This window comes from Podarcis bocagei, assembly GCF_964188305.1.
Source record: "Podarcis bocagei genome assembly, chromosome: 12".
Taxonomy (NCBI): Eukaryota; Metazoa; Chordata; class Lepidosauria; order Squamata; family Lacertidae; genus Podarcis; species Podarcis bocagei.
In genome coordinates this window covers 24,365,565-24,387,775 of record NC_138137.1, presented here as the reverse complement: position 1 = coordinate 24,387,775, position 22,211 = coordinate 24,365,565, and the positions used below count along the sequence as shown (strand labels likewise).

Sequence of the window (22,211 nt, the reverse complement as noted above, 5' to 3'; positions counted from 1 at the left end):
TATCTCTCTTTTTTTAAAGCTCTTTCTTTCCTTTAATGACACATTGCCCGTTTCCACCCCAGAGCCACCTTATGATACGGCCCTTGGGGCTTTCAAAGCCCTCTACACTAGTCTGGCGGAACTGGGCCGAGCCCAGGACCATCCATCCCAATCAAAGGCGAAGCTCTCCCTGCTGCCTTCAACAAGCGATGCTTATCTCTTGGGTCAAATCGAGCTGGTACTAGAGATTTGACCTCAGATGCCCTGCGCCACGCCCTCGCCAGCAACCACCGTCTGCATTAACGATGTTGTTATTTCCTTCCATCAGAAACCTCGACGGGGAAGGCTGTCTCTGCTAAAGCACGTCCATAGTGTTAGGAAATGGGGGCTGTTTTATCTAGCAGAAGAAGAACTGCGGGAGGAAATCCCCTTGATTTCTTTTGATCAAAAGCTGAGATCTGTACAACTCCATTTGGAGGGCGCTGTGCTCGACATGCAGCCTGCACCTATTAACCGACTGACCCAGGAACCATTGGCTTGAATCCGGTTTGCTTTAATTTATCAGTTGAAATAAACTAATTACTGACATCGGATCAAATCGCCTTCAGAATCAAAAAGTTGTTCAAATATGGACCAATTGAGAACTCGATCAGATAGATACACACCGGTAAATTAATTATGCCCGCCAATGAACTTTAAACCAAATATAAACCAGACTAATTAATTCCACTGGATTCACTGGAGCTGAATTAAATCCAAGCACTCCGGCTGAACTCGTTTTTAGACCAGTTAGTTGGTTAGAGATCTAGACAACGAAGACTTGGAATGATATACAGTTAATATTTGCCTTGTACGTGTCCCCCGATCCGCAGAAGCAACTCTGAAAATTATGCACCATTTTCACTAATGCAGACAGCCTTCCCCTTTCCTATATGATTCAGTGCAGACGTCATGTGAATTGCAATGAAAATGTGCTTGTACAAAATCGCAGAAAGAGCGCTGGGAAATTTATGGAGGTTATTCGCATGGCTTCCACCAAACATGGAATGAACGAAATGTCTTTTACTAAAGACTCCAGCTTGGTAAATTACGTCCACCGCGTATTTTACCGCATAGGAAATGGTTATTGGGATTAGATTTTGGGGGGCTAACATTCTAATATAATAAATATGACAGGGACTTAACATACTTTGTTAATAAATATGACAGGGACTTAACATACTTTCGGGACGTTTGTTTTGTTTATAGATTACGGTACGTGCGCGCAACCTCTTGGTCTGGTGTGGGTGGGTCGATCGGTCCTTCAGTCTTTGCATCTCTTTCAGACATATATGTAGGCAGGTCGGAAGATACATAAGGCAGAATATAAAGGTTTGCAAGAGATGTAAAGAAGGAAGGACGGAAGGACGGAAAGAGGAAATAACCTGTTCTGTTCTACATGACCTCATAATTTGGAGACACTTTCAAAATGAAGTAAGGAAAACGTCTTAGCAGTGATTTATAACCACAGTCAAAAGAATCTGGTTTTACATACCCCGCCCAGGTCTAATTAACCCTTCCATTGTTCAGATTTGCTTCATCGCGATTTCAGCGTATATTAATATTTGTTACTACCAAATGCATCTGGGAAGATACTTACGACTTTGCAGTAAAAGCTGGCAGACGGTGCAAACAATTACGTGAAAGGCACAGGAGGTCCAGCTTTCCCCCTCTGCCTTATTTAGGCATCCATTCGAAACACTGGAGAATTACAATGTTGATGCTCAATTTTAAGGAGGAACTCGAGTAATTTCTTTTATTTAAAAGACAGGACAGGTTGCTGCTTTCCCCCCCTTTTTTTAAAATGAGGAAGTCGGAACCAGCCAAAGCCAAAAAATTTGTTTGTCGCGCTGCTTTTAAATTGCAGTCTTATAGATAGATTCCTAGGGGTGAATGCAGTGGTTCTAGGCATCCACAGAATTGCACTACCCATTGCATTTAAAAGTGCCAGAGTTTGGATAGATTGCTTTTATAGTGATTTATAGACTTCCCAACTGTTCAGATTGTTGCTAATCCGAAATACAGTACCTAGATTTTAGCCAGTCAGGGTAAAATTACTCAGTGAGATTAAACTAACTACAACAATGCACTTGAGCCGTTTGAAATGAGTTTGTGTGTACATTTATTTACTGCATATAAACAGAAGCGGATGCCCAGATTTCTACTGCGCTGTCTCCTATGGCCCTCAGGCGTGACAGCCTTTGGAGACAGTGCACTTTCACACTGAATATTGGAGGGGTAACAGGACTCTTCTGAATCTGACTTCATTGCAATCATCCTGTTGGCAGACTTGGACTGGATTAACCTGAAAAATGGCAAGATACTCTGTATGTAAGAGGGATAACATGATTCTATGCCCCTGGTGTGGAATTTCTTACTTTAATTGTGTGCAGAGACATATACATAGATGGCGCTATATAAATAAATGTTAATAATAAAGTGTTGTTTGCATTTTTTTTCATCATTGCAGCTACCGCTCAGTCTCTTCTCCCCTTCTGCCATTTAATATGGTTTGAATTGCTTCCTGCTTGGGTCTTTTTTTTTTAAATAAAAAAACCCACTTGTTCCCGACTGTGAGTTAAAGAACCAAATGTGATGTTGTTAATAATACACAAATTGTTCTGTCCATTTTATAGCCAAATACCGAAAATATATGTGCACATATATGCACATATTGCCTTTTCCAGGTTTACGTTGTCTCAAAAACATTTGCAGAGTTGACTTTCTAGAGAGCTGAAGAATAAATGCTCCGATTATTTCCTTCATTGCAGCGTTTCAACTCTAGCACTGTCGTAAAAATAGACTTAATAAAACAGCGATAATTACGTCATTATAGTTAATAGCATCCATTAACAAATTAGGCTTTCTGCTTTGCTAAATCTGATTCTCTTTCAAATCAAGCTCTTTGACGTTTTGTGGGTTGGATCAGAGACAGTAGAGCCTTTTTTTACATTTGTATTTGTTGTGTTTGAAATGGGGGGGTGGACTGAGATAGGAAAATCCAAAATTAGTTACTGATGATTCAGCATAATGAACATTATTATTTGACAAGTTTGGGTCTCTTGGGAATTCTCAATAACACAATACACACAAATGAAATATATTCAAACTTGCATTTTCCGAAGGATATTTTATTAAGTGTTTTTAACATTGATCTACAGCTTCGGTAACAAAAATATCACTCCAGCGTCCAGCCTTCTTCCTTATGCAGATTCCTAGAACACTGAAGAAACAAATTATTTATTTAAATCTTTTTATGGCGCCTTTCCAAGAGTAAAGGAAGCTCAGAAAAGGATAGAAAGAGAACCGTTTAAAACAGATTCTATATTCTGCACATTACATTTGCCTTTCCAGGCAATTTTCTGTATTAAATAGGTGATGTTTAGGATGACGCGTGGCTGTTGGGTTGTCATTCACTTTGAGCGAGGGCGCTGGTCGTCTTTGAAGGATTTGCTCTGGGGTGACGCAGCAGACGGTTCTGGACCTTTGAAGTGGGGCACTTTACACCTGGGTGTTTCATCTGAATGTGTGTGTGTGTTTTCAACATCGAGAGGAGATGAATAATACCCGGAGGCACTCACTAAATTTCACTAACGAACCTCAGAGAACTGTGGTGGGCGTGATCCTGGCAAAAAGGAAGGAAGACACCACAGCCAAACATCTCAATGCACACTCTCCCGAACTTATTGGAGGACGGGTTGGGTACAACTACAATGAATGAACTGAATAAATAGATATATATTTCCTATTTAGAGACAGTGGTACCTCGGGTTACATACGCTTCAGGTTACATACGCTTCAGGTTACACACTCAGCTAACCCAGAAATAGTGCTTCAGGTTAAGAACTTTGCTTCAGGATAAGAACAGAAATTGGGCTCCGGCGGCGCGGCAGCAGCAGAAGGAGACCCCATTAGCTAAAGTGGTGCTTCAGGTTAAGAACAGTTTCAGGTTAAGAACGGACCTCCGAAACGAATTAAGTACTTAACCCGAGGTACCACTGTACGCACCAAGCACAAAAGGAAGTTCTTAATCTCGTTTACTTTCACTTTGGCTGGATCATCAGTGTGATGTGAAGGGCGGCTTCAAATGGCGAAGCTTAGGGACTTACTAGAGAGAGGTGGTAGACAGAAAAGGAATGACATGGATCTAGGCTGCAGCCCTGTACGCGCTTCCTTGCGTGAAGATCCCAACGAGCTCAACGAGGACGAGTTCCGTGTGTAGACATCCTATGGGATTGTACAGCAGGAGAGAGCGAAAGAGAGAAAGGTCACAACCCAATTTCAAAGGGAAGAAGAACCTCTTGAGATCCTGATCCCGCGCTTAACAGATCATTCATAAGTTCTCAGTGGGGCTCTTTGGCATCAGCGTTTAGCCTGGACTCGGGTCAAGGTCTGCCGGGGATTTGATCTGCCCCACTCTTTAACGCGGAGTGACCAGGCACTTTCGTTTCAACAAACATTTCTAGTCGGCCTTCAGGTTTCAAGGTAGGCTCTGTGGTTCAGGAGGCTTATCAGATCACTTAATCTCACTATATAACGTAAATCCACAGGGTCAGGGAGCAGATCTGGTTAGAATCATCCCACTAATGGCCCGGGAGGGGGGGTTGCTGCTGGAGAAGGATAGGACTGCCAGTTTAAGGGCCTCTTCCGAGACTCTCCTCCCTCTCATTGCTTCCTGTTCCCTGCAATTACACTACCGGTTTGAAGACGATCCGCCAAAGGTATTCTGTCGCAGGCATCGCCCACTGATGGAAAGGCTTTGAAAAAACCAAGGAAGCATTTCCCTTCCCACATTTCAAAGCAGCCAGCCGCGCAATTTACATTGGCGGGGCTGGACCGAGATTGGTATAGGGCTCTCTCTCTCTTCATCTCAGTCGCCCACCAGTCAGGAGATAATCAGCGCTGGGGGGCAGGGAGGTTCGTCAGAATTTATCCCATGTGGTGTTACTGTTCTTCTTAATGTACCCTTATTGTAATATGGAGCGTCTCTATCCCGGATAAGGCGGGATGCTATCACAGAGGAAGAAAGAGGCGAGCGGCCCTAAGCAATCAGCCTCTTTAGAAAGAGTGTGGAAAACCTTCTACTTTCTCAAAAGCCCCGACTTAGAAGCCACACAGAACCCTCACTCTTCTGTTCCGTGTTAATGAACACGGAATAACTCTTACCCTTAATTTTTGGCTATGACTGGAGGCGGATTTAAACCGTGACTAAGGCGGATTTAAAGTAGGGGTGAAAAAAATAGATCACTTGATGTTCCGCTTTCACTACCACCCATTCATTGACTAAAGGGTGTTAACAAATCCGGGTCTAATTGAGAATACGCCCTAGGAGGAAAAGGAGGGGACCCTCCTGTCTGGCCAGTATGAAAACTCCTCCCCTCTCAAGCAAAGCCGGTGCCAACTCGCCACAGACAAAATAACCTGTCAGTTTGCCAGCAACCCCCTGCCCCGGGAAATCATTAGGCTCTGAATTAACTCCTTTCTCCCAGCAGTTTAAAGACTCTCTTAAGCTGTTTACGGGAAGGGACTTTCCATGATCCTTTCGCGCTTCCTTGCTTTGGATGTGACACGGAAGACCCAGTTTAAGGGAGGAGATCGGGAGCTCTTTCTTTCCCTCCCTCCCTCTGTGTGTGTTTTCCCAGTCTTTCCTTGTTTCCCATGGTGGGCGTTAAAAAGTCAACTGCTCATCACTAACTTCCTCCCGCGTGTGACTGGAGGGGCGGAGGCCCCCTGTAGTAGAAGACCCCTCCTCCCTAGATGGTACCCCAGATCAACAGCGGTTTCAGTTCTCTTGATTTCAGGAAAAGCATGCACGTTCTTCCTCTCCATCCCCCTTGACTTATCCAAGGAGGACTTAAGGCTGCCCAAACTTTCTCAATCGACAACAACTACAACAATGTTCGCAGAGGATAATCAGCTATGGAAGATGCCTCTGACGACCCATTTGATCTTATAAAAGTCATTAATTAACAAGGAGTTTAATCCCATTCAACAAAGAGAGACTTACTACCGAGTAAACGTATTTAGCCTCGCATTTATTTGAATGTGGCTTTTGTTTGGCCTTAATACATTTAAGACTGGGGTGTTAAGCCTCTCGCCTCGAAGTATGTCGGAGATCTTGCTGATTATAGTCGCAGCTCCATCCACCACCATACAACAAACGAATCGCATTTAAACCGACACCCCCTTTACTGTATATATATGTTGCTATCCTGCTAAATAGGACGCTTTGTGTTTAGGATCGGAATGAGTGTCTGTCAGCTTTCAGCGCAACTGGCACCCCGATCCTAAAGACTTGAGAGCCAGTGAGACACCCCCTACCTTCCCAGGTGAGTGCGTTTAGGATTGCAACAAGGGCGCTGTCCAAACCTCACTGACTCAGAGCCAAACCGAAATTGTTGAGCTTAATGTCTAATAATTTCACGAAGATTTACTGAACGGAGACATAGAAACAAAGAACGCATCTGGAGTAATTAAAACGTAACATTTCCACAGTAAGTAAAATGTGCTACTTACGGCGGTTCTGTCCAGGGAGTTCCTCAGCATAACATGGTTTTCTAGTCCTCCTCAGAAATAATACCCTGGTCTTTGTACTGGAAACAGATCCTAGATTTTATTTTGCTTACTTGTTTACACTCACCCCTCCTTCCATCCCCATTTACGATCCTTCAACCCAACCCTTTCTCTTGAAATTATTAAGGGGGAGGGAGTGTGTACTTGCCTTTGTGCGTTTTGTTGTTTTGCGTCTCTACAAAAACCCTCAAAAATGCCCATAAATTCTTTACCAGACTGGAAACATTGGTTGAAGGTTCATTACAGCGCAACCAACATTCTTTGAAAATAAGGGTAATAGAGTTGCCAGGGATGGTTTAGCGGTCATTTGATATTACTTAACAAACAGATTTTCTGACTGCAGAAAAAGGAGGGATACATTGAAAAGATTACTTATGTTAAATGACTGCACAAAAATGCAAGAAAAACTGAGGTCCACAACACATTCCTGATTATATTTTATAAAAGGAGACAGAATGTGGATCTGAACCTACTGGCAGATCTCTGATTTACAGCAGATCAGCAAAAATTTCCGACACCCAACTGTGTATTAATGGCAACAACCTATATGACTTGTCTAATCCAAATTAAGGGATGGAAATGAAGACAATTAGCTAGGCAGGGACTTTTGTATAAAAGGGCTCAGAGTCACCTTCTTCAACAATTCTGTGAGGGGGGGTTGTTTGTTTGTTTGTTTGTTTGTTTGTTTGTTTGTTTGTTTGCAGATGGCTCTGGTTGGTAGATATTGGGCAAAACAAACAAGCAAACAAAGTAGATCCAAAAAGCCCGAAGTCCGCCTGCCTCTGCCCTACAAATATCTGCTCTGTCGCTCGAAATTTGAATAACCTGCCGCTTGATTATTTCTGTCGGGTTGCACCTTATCAAAGCATCTTCTGATCCTGTGGAGGGCGAGGGAAAAAAAGAATTATATATAGGATAGTGATTGAAATAAATTATCATTAAGGACAATAAGAATGGAAAGTACTTAGGACATCAATCAAACTGCTTGCCTGTCTATCAGTATTGCCACCAATTCTCGAGTTCAAACCAGATGGCCAGAATGACTCGAAATCAAATAGTGCTTTATAAACGGGGTAGGTGGCATATGTTAATCAGAACAAGTGGCCTAATATTCACGAATGGGTCCTTATCTTGCAAGCACAACTTTCGAGCCGTCCGATCTCTAAAGAATAAAATAAAGAATTTCCCGGGAATGAGAGAGGAGGGAATTGTGTGTCTTCTTCGCACTTTTCAGCCGTCGTGGATCAAAGGTGCAGTTCTACCCTCCCCCCCCAAAAAAAGATATTCAAATCAGATCGAAAGGTTACTTAACTCTCCCACTGAGGAACTCAAAAGAAACGCAGCTTTGCAGTTGGATCTCATCCGCCATCTCCCTTTTCACACTTGCCTCTCGCATCCATCCCAAGCGCTTGTTACACCTGGTACATCTCTCATCTCTCCCCTCCCTTCTCCGACCCCCTCCACCCCCACCCCACCCCGCCTCCCCTTTAACTCTTCTCTCCGGCTCTTCCTTTCATCTTCCTCGCCGGCAGACGTTTCTATTTATCCCCCGGCAATCAAGTGAGTGGCGTCACCAGAGGTACTGTAATGACGATTGCACCATTAAGGGATGACAGCTTTAGAAAGAAGAGGGCAATGGTGAGATCCCTCCCAGAGCCGCCGCTGCACAGTGGAGCGTTCGCATCACAAGGTCACCCCCCGGCTCACCACCGCTCGCGGCTCCCTCTCTCTCTCTCTCTTTCTGCATTGGCAGGAGAGGGTCTGCTGGGAAGAAGGGGTGGGGTGGCCCGGGGGGGGGAGAGGGAGAGAAGGCGCAAGAGGGTGGATGGGGCTTGGGGTGGGGTGGGGTGGGGGAGAGGAGAATCCGGACTTTATTTAAAAGACCAGCACAATGGAAACTAGGAAGGAGATGGTGATGTTTCTGGAAGGAGGTCAACTTGGCTCCCTGGCAGTAGCCAAGAGGGCACCCAGCTTGGCAGAGGCCGTGGGAAGCCCCGGTCCAGAGCCGCAGGACAAGATGATTCATAGAGGCTGCCACAGCCCTAGGTCTGGACCCTTACCCTCCCGGGAAAGAGGAGGAGGAAGGGTGGAAGAGGAAGATGAAGCGGAGGAGGAAGAGGAGGAGGAGGTGGAAGTGCTCCCGGCGACAGGGACGGTCCCGGAGAGCCGGTCCGCGGCCGCCGCGCTGCTCTCCGCCGGGCAGCAGCCCCCGCTCAACCGCCTGGCCGCCAAAGGCCAGCAGAGCAGCTCGGACACAGAGTCGGATTTCTACGAGGAGATCGAGGTCAGCTGCACCCCGGACTGCGCCACGGGCAACACGGAATACCACCAGCACGGCAAAGGTACCCCAACCCCTCCCTTTCTCCTCCCGCCTCCCAGTCTCTGGTCCTTGGGCTCAGGCCGGCCGGGTTGCCTCCCAGGACCGGCCATCCCATCTGCCCTGGAGCTTAGGAGCAGAAAGTCAGCGCCTGGTACTGGAAAGCAGGCTGCGTCTCTGCTTTCCAACCCGATCCCCAAAGCGCTTAAGGGCTAGTGGGGGGCTGTCGGGGAGGCAGCCTGCCATATACCATCTGATCTGGCTCAGGGGCTTTGATGATGTTTGCTGCCTCGGTTTGGATTCCCCCCCACACCTTCTCCCTTTTCCAGGATCCGTAGAGCCATGGCTTGGGGGTCCCCTGGTATCTCTAATTGCCCGCAGAGAGACATCTGCAATAACCCACACACATCTCCCGCTTTGAAGTCTAACGACGTGTTAATGGGGGACATGAAATCGCATCCTCGCTGCAACAGAGAATTATGACCTTTGCAGATTTCCCTCCTGCAGCCCAGACTTTTATTGTAATGAATTCTCCCAGAAGCTTTTCCTGTTCCAGGGCATAGCAAGACCCCCTTCCCCTCCCCGCCCCCATCCTTGCGCCCACACCTACCCAGGATTATAGTACTCTGGGCTCCCCAGCTGCCCACCCCCAAGGAAGGAGGAAAGAAGGAGAACTTTCCGGGATTTGGTCAAGATCAAAAGAAAAACCCCGCGCCTGCTGGCCAGGCTTGCAAGTTGCTCTTTGGGGCTGCGGGCGCGCGCCTTTCCCCTGGCAGGGATGCAGCGTGCCTGCGGGAGCCCCGAAGCAGCCGCAAGAAAAAAAGGACAGTAAAGGGGAGGAGGGAGCGGCTGACGCCCCTGCTGCCCAGCGCCCAGTACTCAGGTCCTTTTCTTTGCACATTGGTTCGATGTCCCAATTGCCTTGTCACTTCCGTGTCTCGGTGGCGCCAGCTCGGAAATGGTCCCAGGGCTTTAATTGCCTTCGGTCTTATTCAGGGCACAATGAGAACTGGCTGCATTTGAAAGCAAGCACACACACACACACACACACACACACACACACACACACACACAGGCCGAGACCACGGACTCTTTCTCGCCGCCCCCTCCCACCATCACTCGCACCCCCCACCCCACCCCCTCAGCCCCAGAGCCCTAAATATCTTCTCGGAAAGTGTTGGAATGAGGGAGAGCTCTGGTTTGGCCCTGGAGGTTCCTTTCATCTCCATTGCCAGAAGGAAGAAGGGTGTTTTTGTTGTTGTTGCGGGGAGAAGGTGGGGGCCATTACACAAGAAAGGTGACTCCGCCATCTCACTTGCCCAGTTATGGTCATGTATGGCAAAGGACGGTTATCAGAGGCCAACAAATGGAGGGGAGGGTGGCTATCGCCTTGGCAAGCACTTCCCTCTGCGCACAGAGACAACAGGCCTCAGAAATGGACGCTAAGGACCCCCATAGCCTTTGGAGGATCTCCTTTGTATTGCAGAGAAGGGAAACATCACCTGGTGGTGTCAGAGAGGTCTCTTAACGTCTTTATCCTATCTACGTTGTACTGAAAGTTCATTCCCCTGCGATCACTGTCCTGAGGGATTTGTTCCTTTCAGGTCTCTGTGTGTCTCTCTGTGTGGTGTGGATCCTTTCTAGAGGGTCTCTAGAAAGGCTATCCTCGTTGGTTTGTCGCAGGCCAAACAACAACAGCAACAAAGAGGCACCTAGACGTCGAACAGATTTACAGTATTATAGCACAAACTTTAGTGTAACTACAGCCTACTTCAGCAGATGATTTGGGGGATTTCACATGCTACTCCAGGAGTAGGATTTTTTTTAAAAAAAAAAAGCAGTAGGCTTCGAACGAGGCCTCTTTGATACTTATTTCCCTCCTCCCAGTTATTTCCCACTGCAGGTGCTGGGGAAAATGAGCCAAAGAAAAAAACTCCCCTTACTTTCTGCTTCTGCCCCATTCCCAGTGACTAGGGATGCTGGAGCGTTTGCATGGAAACCGGTGTGCATTCCTTAGATCTAAATAACATCTGGGATTACCATCAGAAACCTATTCTGGCTTCTGTTCAATGCGATGTCAATCCCGATTAAATAATAATAATAATAATAATAATAATAATAATAATAATAATAACCAACAAACGTGTCCGGATATAGTGGCACGGTTTGGCCAGCTCTTTTCGGTGTAAATTATGTCAGTATGTGCGCGCGGAAATGCGGCCTTGTAATCCAGATGCTAAACACAAAAGGAAATGCGATTGGCTTTCAGCGAACTTTACCGGAGGAGTAAACCTCGATGCGTAGAGCGATCCTAGGCATGTTTCCTCCAAATAAGACCCTTTTATGGCCAGTAGGGCTTACTCTCGGGTAAGTGGGGAAGAGGATTGCACCCTTAACACAAAAAAGAGAAAGGAACCAGACTGCCATCCAGGAGCTAAATACTTTGGGTAGTCATACCTAAACACCTGCTTTGAAATAATAATAATAATAATAATAATAATAATAATAATAATAATAATAATAATAATAATAATAATATTTACTAATTTCAAGGGGCCTTTCATGGTTCCATGACATTGTTTCCAAGTAAGTCTAATGTACACCTAAAGACAGTCAGTCAACCCGAGCCCAGGTATATTCGCTCAAAAGAAAACCCCACGAGTTCAGTCCCACTTACCCTCAAAGTAAGTGCGCAGCCCCAGGAGATAATACTCCCCATAGAGTCCAACTGACTGAGGAGTTACTCCTGAATAAAGGTGTCTGGGACTGGGCTGCCCATCTATTTAAATCCTAATAAGGTAACTAGGCTGTTGATCCAACTAGTCTTTCGGGTCTCTCCAGTTAATCGGTTACTAAATATGGGCTAGTTTGTGTTCGTAGGCATCCAGCCCCAGTTCTCAGGGGCTCCAAACTGGGAGGGAGAAAGTGGACAATCAGAAATTAAGCGGGGGGAGGAAACACAGGTTGGCAGAGCCCCGCTGCCTTTCTTTCTCTCTCGATGTCTTCCTCTCGACTTGCCCTTGCAGGACACTGCTCGGAGACCTCAGCGGGCAGCCCCAGCAGCGGAGGGGACCCCCCTAAAGGCAGCGGGGGCAGCGGCGGAGGGGGCTCTCAAGGATCGCTGGCCTGCAGCGCCAGCGATCAAATGCGCCGGTACCGCACGGCCTTCACCCGGGAGCAGATAGCTCGGCTGGAGAAGGAGTTCTACCGGGAGAACTACGTCTCCAGGCCCAGGAGGTGCGAACTGGCGGCCGCCTTAAACCTCCCAGAAACCACCATCAAGGTAGGATCGCAAGCGGGGATCTCAAGGTTCCAGCACAATGTCACGCATCTACAGTCTGCCCAACGGCCGAGACGTCCTCCCTGCCCCACGCTTGCTTACAGCCAAGCAGCAAAGTTCCCCTGCGGGGACTTCCGGCCAAGGCTCCCCTGCGCTGATTTAAGTCCGATGGCAGTTTACTGGAGCTGCCATTCAAGAGCTTTTAAGGCAGGAAGATTACCCCCTTTCAGTGGCGTAGCTTGGGTTGTCAGCACCCGGGGCAAGGCAAGTAATTTGCGCCCCCTAAACCGTGGATATGCGCCCCCTAACCCGTGGATTTGCGCCCCCTAACCCTAACCCCCAGATGTTGCGCCCGGTGCGGCCGGCCCCCCTGCACCCCCCCACGCTACGCCACTGCCCCCTTTCACCCTTTCCATGCCTACAGAGTGGAGATCCCAATCCGCATTAGTAGCTTGTCAATTTCACTGAAACCTGCTCGCGTTCTTTACTCAATGGGCTTATTTCTGTGTACTTTTGGGAGAGGTGTAACTCCGACAGCGCGGTCCGACCTATACACGCCTGCTCAGAAGTAAGTTCCATTGAGTTCAACGGTGTGTAGGGCGAAAGCTTTTATAAGTGTGCAAGCATTGCAGTTTACGCACCACTTATTTCGGAGTCCACTGAAATTAATCCAAAAGCAGCTTTTAACCACGGTCGGTCGACTGAAACGTCCCCAACTCGCGAGTAGCCTTGCTTACGACTTCGAGATGTTTCAAAGTTGGTCCCCATGGAGCTGCCAGGCTACTGATCCTTTAGGGTTCCCCTCCTCCCCGAGTAAAATGGTTGCTTCCAACTTTGGCAACTGAAACAAATGGCGCTTACTCCCAAGTAAATGAGTACAGAATGGGATCTGACATGAGTGGGATTAAATAGGATGGAAGCACTGCTGCGCCTTGGATATCTGGCTGCATTCTATGCACACTTATTTGGGACTAAGCTCCTTTGAAGTCGATGGGACTTCCGTCAGTGCAAACAGCCGCAGGATTTGGCTGCGCTCTTCCCCTTCCTTCATCTCATAGCTCCTGGGGAGTCTGTGCGTCTGTTTCAATTTATAAGCACTGCACAGTCTAAGGATGGCAGACTATTTGCGGACGCAGCTACTGGCACAAAAGAAATTTCACACCCGAAGGCTGTCAAGGATACAAGTTGGTTTCATCTGGAAGCAGTGAGGCTCCTTTCAATTTCAGCGGATGTGACTTGCACCCGTCTCCACATATAGCTCCAAACATACTGGGTGCATGTTGCAAAGGCTGAAAAGCGGGCAGGATAGGAGAGGCAGACGGGAATGCGGCAGGAAGGCAGTTCTGTAGCAACGATAATAGCACTGTAGTAAAAAAAAAAAAAATAGTCACCGTGAAACTCCATCATTGGATGTAGTTGATCAAGCTCACAGACACCCCACACGCACACTTTTCATTTTATTTATATTTAAATATATACTCCGGGGAATGCCAAGAGGGCTACCTGCCCCCCCCCCCGCCGTTGGAAGGGCGATTCAGCAAGTGGATGCTGAAAACCAGTTAATATTGTGAGATGAAACGATAGTGCTGTGTTGCAAGAAAACTCACGAGGCCTTTGGTGGACTGCTAAATACCATCGAGGCTCTAGGTTTTATTGTTGCCCTTTTGTCCAGTGGTCAACACACAATCCCAGGCCCAGTTAGACAAGCCAGGGGGTCTTATAGGTTCCTGCTGCAACCCCAGACCCGTTGGGCCGGAACTCTGACCGGACAGAGTTCTCTGAGGCCAAGTGAGCTTGCTTAAGCATGCAGCCTCCTTCCAGAGCAAAAACCGGGCGCGCGTGAAGATTGCAGTCTTGCTCCGTCTTTTTGCGGGATTTTAAAGAGCTTCCTGTGGTTCTTCTCTCTGTCTCTCTGCAAGGTGTGGTTCCAGAACCGGCGGATGAAGGACAAGAGGCAGCGCTTGGCCATGACTTGGCCCCACCCGGCAGACCCGGCTTTCTACACCTACATGATGAGCCACGCGGCGGCCACCGGCAACCTGCCCTACCCGTTCCCGTCACACCTGCCGCTCCCTTACTACTCCCATATGGGCCTGGGGGCCACCTCGGCTTCTGCTGCGGCCGCCGCCCCCTTCAGCTCCCCACTGAGACCTCTGGACACCTTCCGGGTCCTCTCTCACCCCTACCCCAGACCAGAACTTCTGTGCGCCTTCAGACACCCTTCCCTCTACGCCGGCCCAACGCACGGATTGAGCGGCGCGGGAGGGAGCCCTTGCTCGTGCTTGGCTTGCCACGGGAGCCAGGCCAACGGGCTGCCTCAAAGGCCTTCGGGTTCGGACTTTAGCTGCTCCGCCACCACCAGGACTGACTCGTTCCTCACCTTCACGCCCTCGGTGCTGAGCAAGGCCTCCTCGGTCTCCTTGGATCAGCGGGAAGAAGTCTCTTTGACCAGATAAAAAGCTTCATCTCAGGTTTCTCTGCTCTCCCCTACCCCACCCGATCTCACCCCACCCCACCCCACCCCTCAACTCTTGTCCAGAGACACCCTCCCTCACCCCAGAACTTCCATAGCGTGTTTATTTAATTGCGGGCAGTGGACGCCAATGGAACACTGACAGAGGAAGGGAACGGAACTGTGAAATAAAATTCTAACGAAAACGAAACAAAAATGGAAGGATTTCTGTTTCGTTCTTCTCTGTGGAAAAAAGTACCAGAGTTGCAACTGTTTGGTGGGCGGGCGGGGGACGACTTTGCCAAGTGACGCGTCTATGAAGGCGGAGGGAAGGAAGAAGATGTGATTTTTGCACCACAGGGGGAAATAATCGAGAACTTTGGTCTCCGAAGGACTTTTTTCTCCAGCCTAAGAGGGCAGGATGCCCACCAACTGCGGCATCGATAGCTTATGCATAACCCTGTATGTGACTAAAAAGGGAAATACTTGAAAGGAAGGAATTGTGGATCCTAACGAATAATGTATGCCTGATGAAAGTAAAGGTTTATTATTTGCCAGATTAAAAAGAGAAAGTGAAGGGCCTTTGTTGGATTTGCCATGTCAGAGTGTCATCCCCGTTATTTCTGACTATCGTCATCATCATTATTAGGCTAATTGGCTTCAGAAAAACACCAACAAAACTCAGCAGAACCCGCTATACATTTTTGGTGTGCCTTTTTCTTTCTCCAGCTCCAGCTCCATGCTGGCTTTCCGGAGAGATCCCACCACCCCACCCACCCACCTTTTACCGTGAAAGGAAAGGGGGAAAGTGCGATCTTTTGTGTCTTGCCAACTGAGATGGGGTGGGGCGGGGCGTGTGTGTGTGTGTGTGTGTAAATGGAGGGGGCTGGCGAGCGAAATTGCCAGAGGGAAGCCCAGAAGGGTCAAAGCTATTTGTCCTTTAAAAGAACAGCGTCGCGTTGTCAGTTTCTGAATTGTGACCACACCGGCGAAATTAGAAAGTGATGTATAATGTAGCGGAAGGTGCTGGTTTAACTACCACCTACCTACCTACCTACCTACCTACCTTCCTTCCTTCCTTCCTTCCTTCCTTCCTTCCTTCCTTCCTTCCTTCCTTCCTTCCTTCCTTCCTTCCTTCCTTCCTTCCTTCCTTCCTTCCTTCCTTCCCTCTTTAATGTGTCGGCTGCAAGAGTATTCTCAGCACAGAGACCGCGCGCCTGCCAAACGCTAACAAGCCGCCAAGGGAAGAGATTAAGTGACAGGGAGCAGAACTCAACTCTTCACGCAATCACTGGTCTGCAAATTAAAGCCGAGCCGCTTTCTGCCTCTCCTTCCTGGTTCACCTTCAGTTCTCCCGTTGCCTTCCACGCCACCACAACCTCCCCCACTCTCTCTCTCTCCCCCTTCTCATTTTTATTCGCTGCCTTTGAGTTTGGAACTGAGCTTTTGTTCATCTTCCTTGTACTTGTCTCTCGCATTTCGTTCTCCTTGTACTTGTCTCTCGACGCTCCTTAGGCATAATCGCCTCGCCTCGCTCCCCCAGCCCGCTTCTTCCGCAACCTCAAGTAGAAGAAGTTCCTGTAGCAGAAGCTCTTGGTCTTATTATTATTAACCGGAAGTATAGCAACCACGATTTAATTAAGAAAAACTTCCCTCCCTCCATTAAACTGGGCTAGTCATGTCTCCCTACCTTCAATTGTTTAATCTGCCATTTCAAACAATGAAGGCACCAAATTTAACTCACTGGTGTCTTTTACAAAGTCACAGTTTCGAACATCTTTCGGCAGGGTATTATTATTATTTATCATATATTTAAAATCCTTTCTTGAAGTTTCCACATGCCCAATTTATATTTTCATTCCGATTGCAATGGAAACAAACGGTGACTGGAGGGAATGGCTAGGAGGAAAGATGTTTTTGACATACATGGCTAGCCTAGTTTTGTGTGTTAAATCTCGGGTGTGTGTGTGTGTGTGTGTGTGTGTGTGTGTGTGTGTGTGTGTGTGTGTGTGTGAAGAGGGTTCTGAGTTGTCGCGATCTGCAGTCCAAATCCACAGATCAGTTAAGACGCAGTGTAGGAATTATTGGCTATTTGAAGCGGGGACCCAAAGTTTGCTTAAATGGCAAGCAACTTCAAAGAAAATCGGTGGTAGTTGTGGTGGGTTCATTCCAAACAGTGTTCATGCCGGCCTGAGATCAAAGTATGAGATTGTTGATGGCGATGAGACTTAATTCGGAAAAGTTCGCCTTAGAAAGAGCAGCTCTGAAATGAATGAGTAAGAATAGCTCGGGTCAAGGGGAAACAGAAGCGCGGAACTCCCATTCATTTCAACAGGATTCGCCGAAGGTCAGGAGAACTTCTCTAGAAGGCTCTGTTCTTTTCTATGGGTAGGACAAAGGGTTCAAACAACCTAGGTTTTTACGCCAATTGGTCTCTCAAGAAGGAAAAGTACCGTATGAGCCTTCATTTCAAAACGTTGCTTTTCATTTAAAAAGTGGTTGACCCTGGAGAGTTAAAAAATAAATAAATTTAGGAGTTGAAATGCGATTCCCTCAAAGCAAAGTAAAATAAGGACCTGGCAGATTTCCACAGAAATGTCAGCTATGAGAGTGATACATATCATCTCCTTGATATTGTCCCTATTATTATGGACTGATACACCATATACGAATAAACATGCAAACAAGAAGATTGCAATAGGGACACTGAAGTTTCTATAGAAAGCTTAGGCAGATTTACTTGGAAATAAGTCCCACTGAATTCTATGGGGCTCACTCTGAGAAAAGACGTCTAAGTGTGTGTGTCTACTGAAAATTGATCACCTTCTCTCACGTGACAAAAATAATGCAAGCGAGCGAATAATGTCTAATTCTGGAAATGTGGAAGCAGCCCATTGTGCAGAGATTATAAGAACTCGGCTTTGAGTGGATGCCCCCAGGTGACACGGGTCGCCTCGAAAAGTGAAGGAAGCGGTTTCCCACCTTTTGGGTGGGATGGAAACTGGCGACTGTCAGGATTCACACCTAGATTGAAGCCTGCAGTCTTCGCCTGGCTAGATCGCCTATTGGCTTCCAATTTTCCTTTTCTCCTGTTCTTGTTGAAATCCATGGCAAAAATGCTAGTCAGTCCGCGGAGAATACTCATAGGCTTTGGTCGCGTGTCTCTAGAGCGGTGTGCTCCTAATCCGACGGTGGGCAGGGGCTTAAGTGCATTTATTAGAGCTAAATTCTGTATAAATCAATGCAGATGCCCCACTAAGAGGTCAATGACTTGCCATTGCAAGCCCAATCCTAAACATATACAATTTGGCAGTCCAGAGGAGGACAGCGTCAATGTCCACCCCTCTTCTTATGAAAGCAACCTCCTCTGGGAGTAATGAGTAGAAGAAAATCACGCAACAGCGGATCATGAGTACTGATCTACTATGATTTCGCCTTCAGCACATCGTGGTTGCAATGATGGTCCCAAAGGAAATGACGAATTAAAAATAGATCAAAAGATATTTTTATTTTATTTAACAAAAATGTATACACCACTTTTGATTGTGGTGAAAGGGGGTTTACAGGAAATATGACAAGATATATTTTACTTCCCCAACTTAGGTTGGTGGATGTAGGCTTTCGAGGATCACTGAACTCTTCGGCACAGTGTTTCTCCATTTCTTTCTACAGGCGTATGGAAATCTCAGGAGAAACTCAGGATTGCAGCCTGCCCGTATGAATCCTTTTGCATGTCTGCTCAGCGCACCCCTTTCTCAGAAAGAAGTCCTGCTGTGTTCAGTGGACTTACTGTCGAGTGAGTGCACTGAGGAAGGCATACACGGGACCGTTTAGGTGTTCAAATGGTCATCGGCAGATAAAAAGCGCCGCAATGTCATACATGAGCCCTTATCATGCAGCAGCCTAAACGCTGCAGAGTTTTTGATTAAGACACTTAAGGACAAAGATCACATTTGCTTCCGCACTTGCTAGTCTTTTGATGGGAGCATGAAACGGGGAACAGGAAGAGTTAGGATCTTGCCCAAAGCCTCAAACAGGGAAGGAGAATTCTTTAGAGTTCGTGATCTTGCTTAGATGAACCTGGCGTCAATGTTGCGATGCTGGATTAGCACTACAACGCCAAATCCTGGGTGCCATCCGCAAGCGTCTGCTGGAGGGTTTGACACCCTTGGTTAAAAACGGAGAGGGAGGCTGCCCTCCCCTTCCCCCTCCCCTCCCCCTCCTTCATTCGAGCTCTCCCACCCACCACCCCATCCACTCTCTCTCCACTATCCCGTTGGGAGCCATTGTCTTTCAAATGGGGCTTTCTCTGGCGGATCCCGGCGTAGCACAAAGATGATAGTGAATTTTTTTCCCGTGATTCGGTCATAGGGCAGAGATTGCCTGCGACAGGTAAATAGGCTGCGAGGTTGCGGTAATGCCAGGCGTATTTTCAGTTAATAGGGAGGGAAAATGAGGTGTCTGGAGCAATATTGGAAAGTACAAGATCGATGATCCGTCCTCGTGTCCAATCAGCAGCCTTTAATTGACTGTATTTTCTAGGTAATTGAGCCACTCTGCCTCTAAATTGAAGTGGAAGATATAACAATACATCTTGCTGGGAGGAATTACTCATTACTTCATAATGAAATTTTCCTTTTTGCTATGGAGTGGGTGGGCTGAACGCTCTCGCACTCTTCTCCTTTTTCTTGCACTCTCTCTCTCTCTCTCTCTCTCTCTCTCTCTCTCTCTCTCTCTCTCTCTCTCTCTCTCACTCACACACACACACACAAATACCGGGGCTGCAGCTTGGTCAAAGCTACGTGGACTTAAATGTGCAAAGTATAGGAAACGGAAAATAGATAGGGACCCGGGTCGGGTAAATGAGGGTCCCCAAACCCTAGTGGAATCAATGACTTCAATAAACATTGGCGCAAGTCATCCTCTATGAAGCAGAAAGGGATGGGAAAGGAAGTCAAGAGAGAGTAACAAAGAAGATCAGGGGTTTATAGCCAACTCTCCTCCTAGGTCTAAAAACCCATGCAAGCGCCCCAGGAAACTGGGAGTTAAGTCTGCTTGGTTTCAGTGGGGCTTGCTTCCAGAGGGTGCGTTTCTGAAGCCAGGCATTTTGCACACACACAGACACACTCATGCGGAAGGGAGGGAGGATGGGAAGAAAGAGCACCCAGCACCAGGCTGCCTGCCTGCCTGCCTGCCTGCCTGCCTCCCTTCCTTCCTCGTCAACAGCAAACGCCAGTTGTCTGCGGGCCCCTCCGAGGTGCCACTTTCCATCCAGCCCAATTCGGCTCCAACAGGCCGGCGGCGGGTTGTTAGCGTGTGATTGATTGCCTTATTAAAGCGTGTTCTTGTAAGTGTGACCGAACGGATTGCATTGCATATGTTTGGAATAATGCTCATTTTAAGCAACTGGAGGAAGGGAGATGAGCTCGGGAGAGAGGGTGAGCACTCCGTGATCCCACTCAGGGCTTGGAGCTCGCGCATTAAATTGCTCGGATTTCTAGCAAATAATTCAACCCTTCTTTTGCATGCAGTCCTGTCTTTGGGATTCTCTCCCCCTCCCCAAATTGTAAAGCGCTGCTCTGACAGTCACCCCGCACCATTCAGCGAGGAAAGTCTGCTGATTAAATTGGGTAGAATCTGCTGTCCCTAGAGGTAGTTTCTCAGCGAGGCTTCTTACTGCGGATGTTACCCCGGTTTAGAACCTTTATCGAATCAGAATAGGTTTCCCACCCATTTAATGAATGCTCCGGGGTCAGGGAAATGGAGCTCTTAACCTACATTGCTGAAGTGGAGTTCTTAATCCGCGTTAGCGAGTGTGAACTAGAATTGCTCCGGTTTCATTGGCAAGAAAATGCTGCTGCCTGCGTGGCTTAAGAAAAAGGCCTCTCCATTTATATTGTGAACCGTGGCTATAGGAGGTATACCAAAAAACCCCACAAATAAACAATAAAATAAATAATAATAAAAATAAATTGCTGTTGATAAAATTTTTTATTAATTAACCTTTCTGTTTAAATCGGATCTACTCTGAGCTGATTTCTTTTCCTGTTCCTAAAAACGGATCCCCTCCCCTTCCCCGGTCTTTCACTCAGGTTTTCCGAGCCTGGCGGTTAGCTGGTTTCCCCAGACTTGCAAGAAGGACGCACGTGGCTCCATTAGCTCTGCAGTGCTGGTGTTTGGCTCCATCAGAAAGCGGGACGGGGTTTGGTGTCTATTGTTTCCCATTATTCTCTTGCTCCCGCTGGTTATATTATTTTAACTACTGAGTCGAGCCACCGCAAACATTAGCCACCATATGTCAAGCCAAACGCCCCAGATCCTGCCAGTAACGACAGTGTCGTCGCGGGGGTGAACACGACGTCAAGCTTAGTTGGCCTCTTCACAGCAGAATGGCTTAATCTTCTCTTTTCATTATCCACGACTGCAGATTACAAAATGGGAAACAGGCAAATAATCTCTCTGCCTATAGCCTTCCCTCTCCCCACTTTTGCTTCTGATCTCCACACACCCCACCAGCCTCTCACATACACACCTTAATTTGTACCCCAACCACCGTCCCGCTAGTTCACTTTCTAGGGAGCTCAAACATCCTTTCGGTCTTGAATTTCTGATCCAAAACGTCGATTTACATTTATATTTGCGTAACCGCGAGGACTGCAGACAGGAGCTTTTCTCTCTGTGTGCGCACCCTTAACAGCTAGGCGAAGGTCCTTAGCATAAAACGGCAAATCTTGGGTCCGGTGGACAAATTCGCTAATCAGATCACTGGGAGAAAACGACTTAAAGGCTCAGTGGTTAGAGCATATGCTTTTTACTCAGAAGTTTCCAAGCTTAGTCTCTGGTGCCTCCTGTTAAAAGAGAAGGTGACAGAAGATTGCAGAGAGCCGCTGCCTGTTAGAGGAATAGATCTAGGTCCTAGTCACATAGCAACATGTCAATCACATGCCTTTCCCCAAAGAATCTTGGGAACTGTAGTTTGTTAAGGGTGCTGGGAATATTAGTTTCGTGGGAATAAACAACAGCTTCCAGGACCTCGGTGAGAAGCTTTAAAGGTATGGTGTGAATGTGATCATAGGTCATCATGGGCTAAATGCCCATTTGTTAACTACTGGTTGAACAAATATCCTGAGCTGGTATAAGGAAACTTCTATAGGTATATGTAATGTAAATTGCTCAAGCAAATACACACATTCACAGTGTGTCTCTTTACAGAGCAACGCGAAACCCAGTTAAGCATCTCAAACGGATTGATTTCAAGACTGGTTCTAAAACCCAAGGAAGAAGACCCCAATGATTTCAAGTAGAGGAGCCCGCTTTCGAATAATGTCTCGGAGCGGTGGCCCCGTAAGTGGGATCTATTAAAATCAGTGAGTTTTCCTGACTTTCCCAAGTAAGGCACAAATAAATGAGGGGAAGGGGGACCGCAAAACCCACCGGGAATTCTTTCAGTGGAATTCTCATTGACACGCATGGGAACGGAGCAAAAAGCAAGATGAAGTGGAAGATTTTTCCAGCCAACCTTTTGAGTGTTGCTGAGCTTCAGAAGGTTGAAGAGAAAATACATAAGTTTG

General features: G+C 47.2%; 1 protein-coding gene and 1 long non-coding RNA gene across 2 annotated transcripts; one reads left to right on the top strand and one right to left on the bottom strand.

Annotated features, from left to right (window-relative positions):
• Window positions 1-3,128: 3,128 nt before the first annotated feature.
• LOC308569477 lies at window positions 3,129-6,142 on the bottom strand. The gene is made up of 2 exons (XR_014000741.1): window positions 4,128-6,142; window positions 3,129-3,233 (listed from the first exon to the last, which is right to left on the bottom strand). It is a non-coding gene; the product is annotated as an uncharacterized lncRNA (long non-coding RNA).
• Window positions 6,143-8,445: 2,303 nt separating this feature from the next.
• EVX1 (even-skipped homeobox 1) lies at window positions 8,446-15,196 on the top strand. Its single transcript, XM_081163061.1, has 3 exons — window positions 8,446-8,933; window positions 11,935-12,191; window positions 14,108-15,196. The coding sequence occupies exons 1-3, from the start codon at window positions 8,483-8,485 to the stop codon at window positions 14,642-14,644; spliced, it is 1,245 nt and encodes a 414-aa protein (XP_081019187.1). The 5' UTR covers window positions 8,446-8,482; the 3' UTR covers window positions 14,645-15,196.
• The last annotated feature ends 7,015 nt before the right edge of the window (window positions 15,197-22,211 follow it).